Source organism: Lutjanus erythropterus, chromosome 4 (genome assembly GCF_056507025.1).
Source record: "Lutjanus erythropterus isolate fLutEry1 chromosome 4, fLutEry1.hap2, whole genome shotgun sequence".
In the NCBI taxonomy this organism is placed as follows: Eukaryota; Metazoa; Chordata; class Actinopteri; order Lutjaniformes; family Lutjanidae; genus Lutjanus; species Lutjanus erythropterus.
In genome coordinates this window covers 8,907,116-8,923,301 of record NC_139320.1, presented here as the reverse complement: position 1 = coordinate 8,923,301, position 16,186 = coordinate 8,907,116, and the positions used below count along the sequence as shown (strand labels likewise).

The 16,186-nt window shown below is 41.7% G+C and overlaps 1 protein-coding gene across 1 annotated transcript in view; it reads left to right on the top strand.

The window, feature by feature from the left end:
• Nucleotides 1–16,186, top strand: part of timm50 (translocase of inner mitochondrial membrane 50 homolog (S. cerevisiae)) — a 51,427-nt gene that overhangs the window by 29,827 nt on the left and 5,414 nt on the right. The window contains exons 5-8 of the mRNA XM_084716890.1: nt 3,958–4,016; nt 5,403–5,522; nt 10,396–10,500; nt 12,690–12,788. Of these exons, the coding sequence (XP_084573016.1) occupies nt 3,958–4,016; nt 5,403–5,522; nt 10,396–10,500; nt 12,690–12,788 (383 nt within the window). The remainder of the gene's footprint in view (nt 1–3,957; nt 4,017–5,402; nt 5,523–10,395; nt 10,501–12,689; nt 12,789–16,186) is intronic.

Here is a 16,186-nt window from a genome sequence, read left to right as displayed (position 1 = left end):
TCCTTTTGTCCACAGCCTAAATACTCTTCATTTACTGTCTTCACTGACAAAGAGAGGCAACAAATCCTCATGTTTAAGAAGCTGGAAGCAGCAAATGTTTGACATTTTTGCTTGAAAACTGATTAAAACAATAGTTTTCCTTTGATTGAAACAGTTTATTTTGCTGACTTGCATCTTCAACCTGTAACTTTTTTGTTGCGTTTGTGTTCATCCGTCCTCTCTGCTCCACCCTGATCTTTATTTACCCCCCTAGCTACAAACACACACACACACGTGTGAGCGCGTCATCACAGCACGACTATGGCAGATGGCTTCTGCTTCCTGCTTCAGCACGCTGCTACGAACTCTGGGGTATTGAGTCCCCAGGGACCACTGCGTGCTACCTTCAGCATGTGTTTAGAGAGAGTGTGTGTGTGTGTGTGTGTGTGTGTGTGTGTGTTGTTAATGTGCTTTTATTTGCAGTAATGAGCCCGTGGCCCCATGGGAAACAGAGTCTTTCTTATTATTAGTCATTAGCGTGTTGACAGCTGGAGGTTTGCTTAGCATCGAGCTGGTTTATCAGTGGCGTCATCAGCAGGTCGAGTCTCCGCCTCTTTGTTTGCTGCAGGTCAAACCAGGTGACTCCTCTGATCACATGGCTGATAATCAGCTGTGTTCGGCTGAGTGTCATCATCTAGTCCGACCAATCAGATCCCAGCCTGCTTCGCTCTAAAACTAACATATGACTGAGCTTCCTGTGTGTTTTTCTCTGCAGGTTCACTCAGTCAGAATCATGGTCTAAAATTACAGTTTTAAGGTTTGTGGACAAATTTTAACAAGGTTGAGATGTTATCAATCATTAATTAATGAATAGGCATGATGAATTTAATTGATTAAATTGATTATTTGTCTAGAAATGTCAGTAATTGTGCCTCATTTGACTCTGTTGTGTGGTGGAGCTGTTTGTTTAATAACTTGAGGTTAAAATGAGGAGAAAAAAGTGTTTAAATTATTAATGATTGATTGATTGTTAGCATTTCAACAGTTCAATTGTTAGCAGTTAATAAAAATGCACAAAGTTTTCAGCTGTAATAGAAGTAGAGCTGGACAGTAAATCTCCATATCGTGACGCAAGACTAAATATCATCTTTATCATTATATTGTGATTTGACAGAAACAACGTCTTTTCCTGGTTTTAAAGGCTGCGTTCCTCTAAAGCAGGGGTGCCCAATACGTCGATCGCGATCGACTGGTCGATCGCAAAGGTAGTGTGGGTAGATCGCATGCCATTCAACAAGAAAATTAGATGTTAGCCTATCATCCATCCCCAGTATGGCATTTTCCACTTGACTGACGTACAGGGCAGCCAGTGTGAGACATAGCCGCGGGAACATATTCTCAGCAGGGGGGGGCTGAGAAAAAAAAAGCTCTGCGCTGCACTCGCAACTCCCTGCATTGATAATAATGATTAAAAAAAACCCGCACAGTAATTAAGACTGCAAAAATCTGTCTGTATAACTGTCCATGGTGCCGATCACCTTGTCAACCATAAACAATTTGTCACGGCTGCTGTCCATGTCACTGTGGTGCTGAACTCTGTGTGTAAAGGCGCCGTGTGCTGCGCGGCGGCAGCATTAGAAAAGAAAAGTGTCTGACCGGCGTCACACAACTCCAAATGTGGCTTTCCTCTCCGGGTTGGCGCTGATGAAGCTCCTCATTAGGCTGCCAATGTCCAGACTGTCCAAAACATCTCCATGAACATGAAACAAACAACGCGATCGCCGTCCTCAATATAATGGAGCCATCTCCATTTGCTAAACCAGCTCGCACTGAATGACCGACAAAACGTTTCTTTACCAAATGACCTTCCCGGAAATGTGAAGCAAGTTGTTTGATGCGGTGCCTCTGAAATACTAGCATTTTGACCTGGGACGTTAGCTTGAGTTGCAGGTGCACAGCTGATGTCCCGGTCCCGGGGGTCACAATCTGGGGGTGCTGCTGCTGTCTTGATCATTTTCGGGGTGGGTGGACTGGGCTGTGAGTCTGCCTCCTCATTTTTAATGTAGGTAGATCATTTTGACTTGGTCATTTTAAAAGTAGCTCGCAAGCCGAAAAAGTGTGGGCACCCCTGCTCTAAAGTGATGTTTTTTTGTGAAATGTTCCTTTATATCCACATTACTGATGATCACTGATCAAAAATCAAACATCATCCCAGTGTATGGGGTTAAAAATAATGTGATTGAGCCTACAAATTCTACACTTTACACACCATGATGATTTAATAAATAAAAATAAAATAAATACATGTTCGATGCCTAATATTAAAATGAATGTACCCCACCATATAAACAAACATAATCCAAACAAAATAAAATCTACTTTTAAGAGTCAATAGACCTTCCTGGCAGCCATATTGATCTAAAGTAGCAGAACAAACATGTATTATTAATGATAATAATTAAAGTCACATTCTATTTAGTGTAGCAGAGCCTTTCCAGTGGGCCAACATGACAGTAGCAGCACCCTGACTCTGAGCTGAATGGAACAGAGCCTTCCTCAGTATCATTGGTGCCAATTTTACTCCATGACTTCATGTGTCGGTGAACTCGGTGTGTCTCTGAGTCTGTTCAGGATTAAACTCATATAATCCACACAGACTGGGATTTATTATTCCCATTACAAGCTCCAGAAATAGAATAACAAACCTTTGAGCACTGGGCTGCTTTTAGAAATGGAATACTTTTTATTCTTTGTCAAATGAAAGAAGCAGTTTGAAGAAGATGAGGTCGATGAATTAAAATTTAGAACTAGATCCAGTCGCCTGTCATCAGTAAAAATGTTTTGGAGGAAGTGGAGATTTTTAATTTGGAGGGAAAAATGCTGAGAAATGCTGGATTAAACTGTTGGTGTGTCAACCTTCATGAAAAACCATGTTTGGCTTCGAAGAAGAAAGATCACTGCTTTTATGGATCGATTTAAACAAGAGGCCAAACAAATTTCACTTGTACTGGGAGGAGGGGACATTAGATATCCTGTTGCCTTGGAGACAGATGTATAATCTAATTTATACAGCTGTTTTAAATTCACAAAGTCACAGTATTTTCAATTAAAAATTCAAGAAAAATGCTTTTTATTTGGGGTTTGGAGGATAAAAACTGTTGTTTCTGTAAATCAGACATTGATTTATTTTGGTTCTGTTCTCATGTGACGACTTTTTGGACAATTATCAAAAGATTAAGGCATCAAGTTGAATTTGTTTTTACTCGTGTGACCTCAAACAATAGTGCTGGGTGAATTAATGAGCGCATGTCCTGGCATTATATTTTTTATTATATATTTTTAAAACATGACTTCATGGAGCGGCTGTTTGGCTCAGGTGGTAGAGCGTCCGTCTCATGTATGGAGGCTGTCAGTCCTCTGGTTCGACTCCTGTCTCTCGACCTTTGCTGTGTGTCCTCCTCTCTCTCTTCACCCCTCTGTCCTGTCCACTCTTCAGCTGTCCTATCTAATAAAGGCAAGAAAAGCCCAAAAACATAACTTAAAAAAAAAACAACTTGATGTTAGAAGACATTACTAACAGGTGGGAAATGAATGACTGAGAACAGATGTAATGTATTAGAAGAAGGACGAGGTATCAGCTTTTTAACCGACTGATGTTCTCAGTGATGGTGTCTCCTCAGGGAGTTGTAGTTTTTATGACCCATTAACACTACAGCCTGCTGTCTGTAGTTCTGTCTGTGTAACCACTTCACAGAGTGAGTTTTATTGTTGAACTCATCGTCTGTCACATTTCACTGATAGTATCTGACTTCTGTAGCTTCCAGTTGTGGATGATAGAAAGATCGTTGATTTTTGACTTTCATTCCCAGTTTTGGGTTAATAAAGTCAAGGTTAAGAATCAACTGAAGTGTCAGAGACTTTTCTTGAACATTAGTTCATCTTTGTTTCCCTCTGTGTTATTTTGTCTCTGTCTTCTAGACCCTCCAGTTGTCCAACAGTTGAAAAGAACCTATAAATACTTCAAGGACTACAGACAGGTGAGTGGTATCAGACCTGGTCCTGAACGTCAGCTGATGCATTCAGGTACTTTTATGTCACCAAACCAGGAAGATAAAATCTTTCTGTTTAAAACAAAAATCAAACAAGAAGATATCAGGACTGAGGACACACCATCAGCACCTTCAGAACTTTGAGAACATTTGGGATATTCGTTTTATATTTTGGAATATTTTAAGCCAAAAAATAACAACCACAACACATGTTTTCTGTTCCAGAAGGGATTCGTGTGTGTGTATACGGTGTATGTGAGAACTAAAAGTGAATAAAAGCCTCTGCAGGTGAGGCAGGATGCTAAAAGCTTCTACAAAAACAAAAAAAACAGGATCGTGTTGAGGCAGAAACCTCTCAGAAAAACAGATTAAATAAATAAAAAAAATGAAATAGGTTTAATTAGAAGGGAAACATGGAAAACGGTCAGTGTTTGTTTGACTTTCTTTTCAGGAACAGGCATTGAACAAAAGTGATTACTTCCTTTTTGTCTTAAAATACAAAAAAATGAAGTTGTATTTGCTTATTCATGCTCAAAAGTGATGAGTGGAATTTTTGTGTTTTATACTAAAATCAAATGAGCAAAACAAACACTAACCAATAAAATTCTTTTTTGTTTTTCTCTTTCTTGGTCTTTTTCAATATTTTCTGACATTTTATGGACTAATTGATTACTGTAAAAATTATTGGCAGATTGATCGCTAGTTGACAAATCGTATTAAACCATGTGATCGAGGTTTGTTCTTTAAAGTCTGACCTCTGTGACAGTTTCATTTTTGTGGTCGTCCACATCGTCACAGGGTCCTCATGCTTTCACTTTCACTCTCGTGGTTCTTTATTAGAAAAGCTGATTCACAGAAAAAAAAAAAAGCTAATCTGAGCACATTTTTCTTGCTATTTTATTTCGAGTTACCAGAATTAATGGTGATGATTTAAATAACTGTGGAAAGCACACAGACTCTGAGGGGAAAATGTCTTTCACACATAAACTGAAGCTTTAATGTCAGATTTCTGCAGGAAGCAGCTGAATGTAGGGCTCACATTATAGTCTGGGGTTTTCCTCACTGAAAATTGTTATGTGCATTAATATTCTGCAGGCTTATCTTAATATGGGCATGTCCACCTTCCTGTTTGGGTTTTTTATGAGCAGACTCTTGTAAACAGAGAACAAACAGAACAAATGTCTCTTAGATGTTAAAGGTACGTCGGCTGGATTCTCCCTCCTGAAATTTTTCAGACTTCCTACTTCCTCATCTGTGGAAGGTGTTTGTGTGAAATGTGTGTGTGGTTAAAAGTGCTGTGACATTTTGGGGCACCATGTGACCAGCTGTCTCTCGTGTGTTGTTTCTCACCTATGGTGATGATGTCACGGTCAGATGATCATCGAGCCGACGAGCCCGAAGCTGCTGCCTGATCCTCTGAAGGAGCCGTACTACCAGCCTCCCTACACCCTGGTGCTGGAGCTCACCGACGTCCTGCTGCACCCGGAGTGGTCGGTACGTTCCCTCACGCCCCGTGTCAGGTGTCCTCATTATTATTCACATTTAAAGGGATAGTTCACAGTATTTGAAGTGGTGTGCACGTCATGTTTTCACGTTTGGACCTGTTTTGCAATTGACAAGATCGTGACAGGATTAATTTATGATCAACCTTAATAATAATGAGACAGATTAATTGATAATGAAAATAAACGTTAGTTGCAGCCCTACAGATCTGTAGGATCTGATTTGTAGGTCAGTGCATCTCTGCAGCACCACAATAATTTTACAAACAAAAATTGGGTTTTATCAAATACGAATTATAGAGAAAAATCAATGTCGGTATAAAAGTATAAAGTGCACACTGTAATTAGAATACTTCCACAGATTTACTGGGCTGTCAGACGGACTTTGCTGTCAGGAAACGGAATGAAAATCACTAATTTCATTGCTGTCTCCCCACCACCAAACTCCATTGACAAAATCAGCAATTTTACCTCAACACAGGAGTGTCGGGTCTCCTGCTGCCTTGATCTGTAAGTTTGTGTCATTGTGCGACTTTGGTGAATCCAAACTAATCTTTAAAAGCACCAAAATCACACGATAACAAACTAAGAAATGGAGGCAACAGTAGATCAACAACTCCTGTGTTCTGTGAGCTAAAATTGTTGATTTTTTCCAGTGGAGTTTGGTTGAGAGAAATTGAGTGATATTTGACTGTCTGACAGCAAGATAAAGTGATGAAAATAGTCTAAATATAGTGTACACTTGGATTGATGCAGATTTTTAGGTGTCTAAAATAAGTGTTGCTGACTATGGCTACAACCTCACATAAAAAACATCTATCCTTTTAATTTTAATATATAAAATAATCTAATGGGGTTTTCCATGTTTTTCTCCCTGATTGGAAAGTCCAGATTATATGAATATGCAAAAGTGTTGGACACAGATGTCTCTGTAGTCCATTTTGACAGAAACTTTCCATGTTCAGCAGAAAACACGAAAACTTTGCACAGAAAATCTTAAACATCAACATGAATGAAGAAGAAGGTGAATACTGTAGAGACTCTGACTGCTGCGTTCAGCCAAGATCCACTGTTCAAAAAGTTCACAATAGATTTAGTTCTACTTAAAACATAAAGGTGACCTGATCAATGTATCAGCTTTATTAGAGACTCTAGTTTATTTATGTAAGTCAGATTACACTTACTGGTCTGAATAATTAATTAATAAGTTTTATGAATTGGTGTGTGAAATGAGCTGCGGTGATTGCAGCGCTCGCCACAGTCCATCCATTCAAAGTGCTTGTTTTTGTCACTGACACTCAAAGCAGCTGTATCTATATGGTTGATGTACAAACAATATTAAATGAAGATAAAACAAACACATTCTGGCTTAAAGTATTTGTGTTAGGAATAAAATAAAATGAATTTAAAAATGAGGATTTAGATCACTTCACTGTGGTAGTACAATAATTAATAAATATTTCTTTTTGGGATCTTAAGGAGTACATTATTTATTCCATCTGGTAAATGTCCTGCGCCTTCTCAGTCCACATATCATCTGTCGGGAGGTTGTGAATATTTGTAAAAGATATTTTAGCTCTTCCATCAGTGCCCACTGGTGTTTAACCCAATAGTGCTACCCTCCTATTCCCAAATCGTTTGTAAGATTTTGATGAAATACTATTTTAAACTGTTATTCTAAGATTAGGATATCAGATATTAACATGTAGTTTTGATCAGAATTAATCCTTTAAAACACCAGACAAGTCAGACAATAACACAAACTAAATGACTGAAGCAGCTGCAGACCAGAAACTCTGTGTTCTCTGAACTTAAATGTTTTTGTCAAAGGAGTCTGGTGACTTTAAACAGAGTGATATAACAACAAGTGTCTAACTGTGGAGCAGAAAACTTAATCTCCTCTGTAATGTTAGAATATCAGTCTGATTCTGTCTGACAGACACTGCAGCTGCAGGAGGATGTGATCTGCTGGACCAGTTCCAAACAGTTTTATATCCCAGAATATAAAAACAGTGATCTGATCAGAATGATGGATATTAACACAAACAACACAAACAGATCGTTGGTTCAACTTTATACACATTTAATAATTTGATATCACTGTGACATCAGAGAGCAAACTGAAGGAAACAGGAAACCTCCATATCCTCCACCTGTCAACTCGTCTTGTTGTCTGTGCACGCACACGCACGCACGCACGTGCACACACACACACTCACTCTGTCCACCTACCTGACAGGTGTGCAGCAGATGTGGCTCAACACCTGCTGCCTGTTAAAACAGACGAGAAGTAGCTTCACCTGCCCTCCCGCTTAACTTTACATCCTGTCACAGAAACACACACACACACACACAGAAACACACACACACACACACCTCCACACAGATAGTAACTGCTTCAACTGTCACCAACATTTTATAGCTGTAATCAGAGGTGCAGATGATCAGAGTAAAAACAGTGTAAAAACATCAGACTGGTTACTGTCACCACGCACGCACGCACGCACGCACGCACGCACACACACACACACACACACACACACACACACACACAGATGCAGATCCAACAGCCCTCAGGTTGTTGATGGTGAGAGCAAACAGGAGACGACCTGAGTGGAAAAGTTCACGACCTCTGAGCGTCTGACCGTAACTAAACAACGTCTGTCCTGCTGCTACAGTTACACACACACACACACACACACACACACACACACACACACACACACACACACACACATACACACACACACACACACACACACACACACACACACACACACACATACACACACACACACACACACACACACACACACACACACACACACACAAACACAAACAGAGACAGATGATCTGTGGACAGACAGACCCAAGTTTATGCTTCACATGAGGCAGTGATCAAAATCATGTGTATAGAATTAAAAGGAAGACTTGAAGGAAACAAAAAGACATGAAAACCTAAAATAAATGAGGCAAAACAAGTTCCAGAAATAGAAGATAAAAGAAAGGACTAACCAGCTAACAGCTAGCTTTTACACACAGACCTCTCTGTCTCTTCAGTCCTCATGACAACATCATCATGTGTCACACACACACTTTATTTTTCAGCAGGAGCCCAAGAATATTTTTCTGGCCCATCTTGGCATTTTAATGTTTTTTACATCCATCCAAAAGAACAAAACGATCTGATGTTGATTAATGGACGATGGACACTCCTCGTCATTTCCTCGTCCTCTACTCGTCATCTCCTCTCCTCGTCCTCTCCTTGTTCTCTTCTCGTCATCTCCTCGTCCTCTCCTCGTCCTCTCCTCGTCCTCTCCTCGTCCTCCCTCGTCATCTCCTCTCCTCGTCCTCTCCTTGTTCTCTCCTCGTCATCTCCTCGTCATCTCCTCGTCCTCTCCTCGTCCTCGTCCTCTCCTCGTCCTCGTCCTCTCCTCGTCATCTCCTCATCATCTCCTCGTCCTCGTCCTCTCCTCGACCTCTCCTCGTCATCTCCTGGTCATGTCCTCGTCCTCCTCCTCTCCTCGTCATCTCCTCGTCCTCGTCCTCGTCCTCTCCTCGTCCTCTTTGTCCTCTCCTCGTCCTCTCCTCTTTCTCTTCTCGTCATCTCCTCTCCTCGTCCTCTCCTCCTTCTCTTCTCGTCATCTGCTCGTCCTGTCCTCATCCTCTCCTCGTCATCTTCTTGTCATTTCTTCGTCATCTCCTCGTCATCTCCTCGTCCTCGTCCTCTCCTCGTCCTCTCCTCGTCATCTTCTCGTCATCTCCTCGTCATCTCCTTGTCCTCTCCTTGTCCTCGTCCTCTCCTCGTCCTCTCCTCGTCCTCTCCCTCTCCTCGTCCTCTCCTCGTCCTCTCCTCGTCATCTTCTTGTCATTTTTTCGTCATCTCCTCGTCATCTCCTCGTCCTCTACTCGTCATCTCCTCGTCATCTCCACGTCCTCTCCTCGTCCTCCCCTCGTCCTCTCCTCGTCCTCTCCTCGTCCTCTCCTCATCCTCTCCTCGTCCTCTCCTCGTCATCTCCTCGTCCTCGTCCTTGTCCTCTCCTCGTCATCTCCTCGTCCTTGTCATCTCCTCGTCCTCTCTTTGTCCTCATCCTCTCCTCGTCCTCGTCCTCAACCTCGTCCTCTCCTCGTCCTCTCCTTGTCCTCTCCTCGTCCTCTCCTTGTGCCACACCTGTTCACTGTGAAAAGAGTCTGACAGTTAAACTCTGCAAACCTCTAAACCACACAGTCTCCTGCTTAATGTGTAGGACAACTTATAGAGACGATGCTACAGTTAGCATCAGTTTACTGCCCATCAGGAGACTCTTTACTTGATAGGACAGCTTCACAATAAAAGTCTTTAAATAATGAAAGAACAAGGGACTTTTATTGTAAAGAATTTAAGGAAACTGTGTTTATCCAAGAACGGTGATATGAACATTTTATCCACCGATTTACAGCCGCATGACTCGAGTCTCCTCAAGCTCGTCCTCAGGTAAAAAACACACCTTTAGGTGCGTAGCTCTGTTGTCATGGAAATGCAAACCCCTGCTGTGCTGGGCTGACGAGCCGAGTCAAACCAAGTATTATAATGACAACGATGATGATGATGATATAATAATAATCACAATGTTCTGCTGTAGTTTTTATGTGATTTTTAAAACTTGAGGTTATGAAATTCAGACGATGCCTCAGACAGAATTGTACATTGATCATCCAGTTCTGGTCTGTCTGACTCGACTCGACGGTATTTTAGATTTGATGTCCCATGAAAACAGCTCTTCACTTAGTGTCCCGTCACTCAGTGTCCCGTCACTCAGTGTCCTGTCACTCAGTGTCCCGTCACTCTCATTCTTCTGAGTTGATTTTTCCATCTGTCTCTCCAGTTGTCAACAGGTTGGAGATTTAAGAAACGTCCAGGCATCGACTACCTGTTTCAGCAGCTTGCTCCACTCTACGAGATCGTCATCTTCACTGCAGAGACAGGCATGGTGAGACACACACACACACACACACACACACACACACACACACACACACACACACATACACAGACACACACACACACACACACACAGACACAGAGACGCACACACACACAGAGAGACACAGACACAGAGACACACACACAGAGACAAAGACACAGAGAGAGACACAGACACAGAGACACACACACACACACACACACACACACACACACACACACACACACACACACACAGACACAGACACAGAGACAGAGAGAGACACAGACACACACACACACACACACACACACACACAAACACACACACAGAGACAGAGAGACACAGACACAGAGAGAGACACACACACACACACACACACACACACACACACACACACACACACACACACACACACACACACACCTGTAAGTTGTGAGGTTGGGCCTCCATGGATCAGACTTGTTTGTTCAGCACATCCCACAGATGATCGACTGGATTGAGACCTGGGGAATCTGGAGGCCAAGTCAACACCTCAAACTTGTTGTTGTGCTCCTCAAATCATCCCTGAACCATTTTTGCTTTGTGGTACGGAGCATCATCCTGCTGAAAGAGTCCACAGCCATCAGAGAACACTGTTTCCATGAAAGGGTGTACATGGTCTGCAACAATGCTTAGATAGGTTGTTCGGGTCAAAGTAACATCCACATGGATGGCAGAACCCAAGGTTTCCCAGCAGAACATTGTCCAAAGCATCACACTGCCTTCACCGTCTTGCCTTCTTCCCATAGTGCATCCTGGTGACATGTGTTCCCCAGGTAAGCGACGCACACGCACCTGACCAGCCACGTGATGTAAAACAAAACGTGATTCATCAGACCAGGCCACCTTCTTCCATTGCTCCGTGGTCCAGTTCTGATGCTCACGTGCTCATTGTTGGTGCGTTCGGACCACTTTTGATAGATACTGACCACTGCAGACCAGGAACACCCCACAAGAACTGCAGTTTGGAGATGTTCTGATCCAGTCGTCTACCATCACAGTTTGGTCCTCGTCAAACTCACTCAAATCCTTACATTTACCCATTTTTTCTTCTTCTAACATCAACTCTGAGGACAAAATGTTCACTTGCTGCCTGATATATGTCAGCCACTAACAGGAGCCATGATGAACAGTCAGTGTTCTTCACTTCACGTGTCAGTGGCCATGATGTTAGGCCTGATCGACGTATTTTTGTGACAGGATTAATTATTTTATCAATTAAACATTTTGACTTGTTTTTTTAATCAAAAAAAGGCAAAATGTGAATATTTTCTGAATATGTTTTGGATGTAACAAGACATTTGAGGACATCATCATGGACTTTGGAAAACTCTGATCTGTATTTTTCACCATTTACAGATTGAATCACTGATGGATTAACAATCAATTAATTGAGAACATGATGAAAGTAATGTTAGAATCAATAAATAAACAACAATTAAGGAGAAAACATGCCATTAGAAACAATAAAATCAAAGAACAAGGTGAGGAATACCAGGAAAATAAAGATAATATAATAATTAAAATGATAAATGATGATAAAATATAAAGTAACCTGAACTGTAGCAAAACCTTGGCTGAAAATATCAATTTATATATTTATTCACTGTCAAATGTAAACAAACACCAAACAGCCTTCTGAGGCACTGAACTGTTTGTAATAAATATTTGGAGTTAGTTGTTGTTTACATGTCCTTCGACATTCAGCTGATCACTGATCTGTTTGTGTCTGAAGTGAAGGCCAAAAACACACAAACAGACACACAAACAGTGAGGGAGGTTTTCCCCCTGCAGTCCAAACTTGACTTACTCTTTAGTTACTATTGTCTATATGTTGTGTGAAAATTTCCCAGAGCCTCATGATGATGATGATGATGATGTGTTCAAAAGGAAAGAGAAAAAACAGATTTTTAATAGAGAACAAGACGTTTTAACTCTTTCCCCACCGATGATGACATATCTTGTCAACTGCTGTTTTCACTTTGAGGTGGTAGGTGGCGCTGTGACACATCATCTGACAAAATATTGTTGCTCTGTGGAGGGAACCTGCAGAAGAAGAAGGTGGTTTTATCTCCTGAATTTTAACTGTGAAGGTGGTTTCATTGATTTAGTTTTGCAGTTTTTCCAGCTGATTCTGATGATCATTTTGTTTTTGTTTGTTGCTGTGTGTCCAGACGGCATATCCTCTGATCGACAGCATCGATCCTCAGGGCTTCGTCATGTATCGACTCTTCAGAGACGCAACTCACTACATGGAGGGACACCATGTGAAGGTACAGTGTGTGTGTTTTCACTCACGACTCAAACTCAAAGACCGTCAGCATTTTTCCACTTCATCCTCAGTGACTAAAGGAAGAGTACGCATAGTTTAACTGAGTTTCTGTTGCAACTGCCACGTGAAAACATCAGAACATCTGACAGGGTTTTCACAAAGTTTAGAGAATTTTAACCATTATTTCAGTTTTCAAGGTTTGGAATATGTTTGAATTTGAAATGATAATATATTTGATAAATTCCTCCTCCAAACTCAAAATCTTGTAACATCTGAAATGGAGTTTATTACTAAAACTTCTTTATTGTTAAATCGTGTTTTCAGGCTCAAGAATTGTTTTTGTTTTAGTTGCTTAAAGAAATTAGATAAAGGTTTCAAAAAGAAAACTTTATCGATGAAATCCAGACAACAAGTTGTATCTTGATGAAACACCTGAACACAAACGTCTGTTACCCCCTGTGTCTGCCTTCTGCTCATTGATTTGTCTTCCTCCTCCTCACCACAATAGACCCCCTCCTCCTCCTCCTCCTCCTCCTCCTCCTCCTCCTCCTCCCCCTCCTCCTCCTCCCCCCCCACCTCCTCCTCCTCCTCCTCCTCCTCCTCCTCCTCCTCCTCCTCCTCCTCCTCCCCTCTCTGTCTCCCTCTCAGGCCTCATTAAACTTCTGCCTCCCTCTCTCCCCTCTTCCTCTTATCTCACCTCCCATTCACCCTCCTTCACCCCTGCCCTCCTTTCCTTTCCTCCTCTGTAATTTCCTTTGCTCCATTTCTTCTTACTCTCTCCTTCATGACCCCCCCCCCCTCCTTCTGTCTCCGTCCAACTGTCATCTCTGTGTGTTATTGACGAACAGTCTGGAGGTTGTAAGGAGCTGGTTAACCTACTTCCCAGAAAGAAGACACACTTATCATCTCATCTCCATAACGCCAAGACACGGCCCGATGCAACAGATGCTAAGAGAGAGTAATTAATGCTCCATATGCTGAGGGAGAGTCATAAACTCTGCATATGTCCAGAGAAAGTTACTTAATGTCCCATGTAATTAAAAAATGTTGTTTTTATCGCGTTTGTGAATGTGCATTTTCAGCCGTCTATAATCCAGATCCTGTCAGATCCACTTCAGTGCACATAATTCATCGTGGACAAAACCAGACATTCATGTCAGGTTTTGGGAAAACACTAAATGTTTTTCAGCATTTTGTGAACTAAACAACCAGTCGATTAATCAATAAGATAACAGGCAGATTAATCGACGCTGAGCTGCAGCCCTAAACAGAAGTAATTAAGAGTTCTACAGTGATTAATCGTGTCGCTCCTACAACGCTGTCTGTCTCACGATGGACAATCGATACAGCAGAACCAGAGACATCATCAAACCCTGGCTCCTATTATTATTATTATTATTACCCATAATGCAATTTGACCACTGGCATCACACTTCACAGAAGAGTTCATCAAAAGTTGTATTTAATGAAGACAAGAACACACAGCGTCCGTTTTAAAAATACAGACTTTCAGTCAGTGAATTTGGTCCATAAATGATGTTTCTGGATCATCATTTTCTTACAGGCAGAAGACTGTAACACGCTTTAAAATGATCACTGTTCACGTAATAAAAGAAGCTTTTTGACTTTCATCCAAACCAGTTATTCATTATATTAACTGTGGGACTTCCACTCTCCTGTAATAAATGGTATTTTCCAGAGAAGATGTACCGACATGGCCGACCTCAGGAGAAACATAGTCATTTGTTTCCTCGTTCTTGGTCATGATCTGTGCTTCATTCTCAATAAAGATTCAACATAAAGTTCTAAAGTTCACAAACACGGTTTTAATTCTTCTCCAGGGTCGAGCAGCGTGTGATCTGTCAACAGTCAAGGTTTATTTTCCGTCCATCGAGCGGTGTGGACGTTCTGTCTACCAGCTGCTTGATTTTCTGCTGTCTGACGTTGTTTCAGAAGTGTAGTAATAATCATAAATATCATTAATTCCTCATTAGTCCCTGTGTTGACCCTTCATCAGCCTCTTATAAACCTGACCAACATGCAGCTATTGTTCACTGGCCTGCATCTGAGCGTCAGCTGCAGGCCTGAAATGGATCAGACGTCTTATTGTTTATAGGCTGTTGCCGGGATAAGAAACACAACACAACAGTTGGATTAACTGTCTTCCTTAAACTTTGTTTTTATTGCAGCCTGCTATCCTCTCAGGGTCCACTGACAGGAGGTTAATGGAGACTGAGTGGCTTTCTGTGTTTCTCAACATCATCATAACGCCCACTTCCCCCGTCGCCCTCATGTTTAGTTTGTATAACAGAAGATATTTATTACCTCTGCCAGAAAGGATTTGTTTTCACTTCAGTTTGTCTTCTCAGCAGAATTACAGAAAAACTACTCGCTTGATTTTCAAAAAAGAACACAGTAAATTTTGGAGCTGATCCCAGTTACATGGAGGATACGTTCATTATTTTTCACTGGTGTCTACGGCAAGTTAAACTGAATTTGTCACACATACACAAACCTGTGCACAAACCCGTGTGCTGCAGTGAAACAGGGCTGATCTGATGCTCGGGGTTGGTATCAGTCCTATACTGGGGGGTGAATGTACCTTGAAGAGAGATGCGTCACATGAACAGTAACTAAAATGTGAGGATCATCAGTGCTGTCGTCATGTCGGCTCTCTCTGTGGCTCTGTGGACTTTCAGTATTAATAGACGGGAAAAAAAACTGCACTGCACTGGTATCAGCAATCTCCCCTCAGCCTTTGGTCCTGAAGCTGAGAAGAGTTTATTTCAGGTGGCAAAGAAAAACAACTGTGACTGAATTCTATTCTCGTCTTCGTCTTTTACTGCGGTATCGAATTGTGGAAATGTGCTAGTAATGGTATCGACTGCAGTATTTCTAAAATGGTGACATCCTTAATACTAATTATCAGGAATTTTATCATGAAACTGTTTCAGCATTTCAGCCCTGATTGAAAAATATCAAGACACATGAAGAAGTCGCATGCGCTGATTTGCATATCGTAGAATTAGGGCTGGGTACCCTTCATATTTGATCTGATACCAATATCAGTACCAGTACCTGGAAATCAGGACTAATTTTTACATTTAACATTTTACACTCACACAAAATAAAGTCCCTCCCAACTGTGATAGTCTGTGATAGTCTGTGACAGTCTGTGACAGTCTGTGGCAGTCTGTGGCAGTCTGTGGCAGCCTGTGACAGCCTGTGGCAGTCTGTGGCAGTCTGTGACAGCCTGTGACAGCCTGTGACAGTCTGTGGCAGTCTGTGATAGTCTGTGACAGTCTGTGACAGTCTGTGGCAGTCTGTGGCAGTCTGTGATAGTCTGTGACAGCCTGTGACAGTCTGTGAAAGTCTGTGACAGCCTGTGACAGTCTGTGA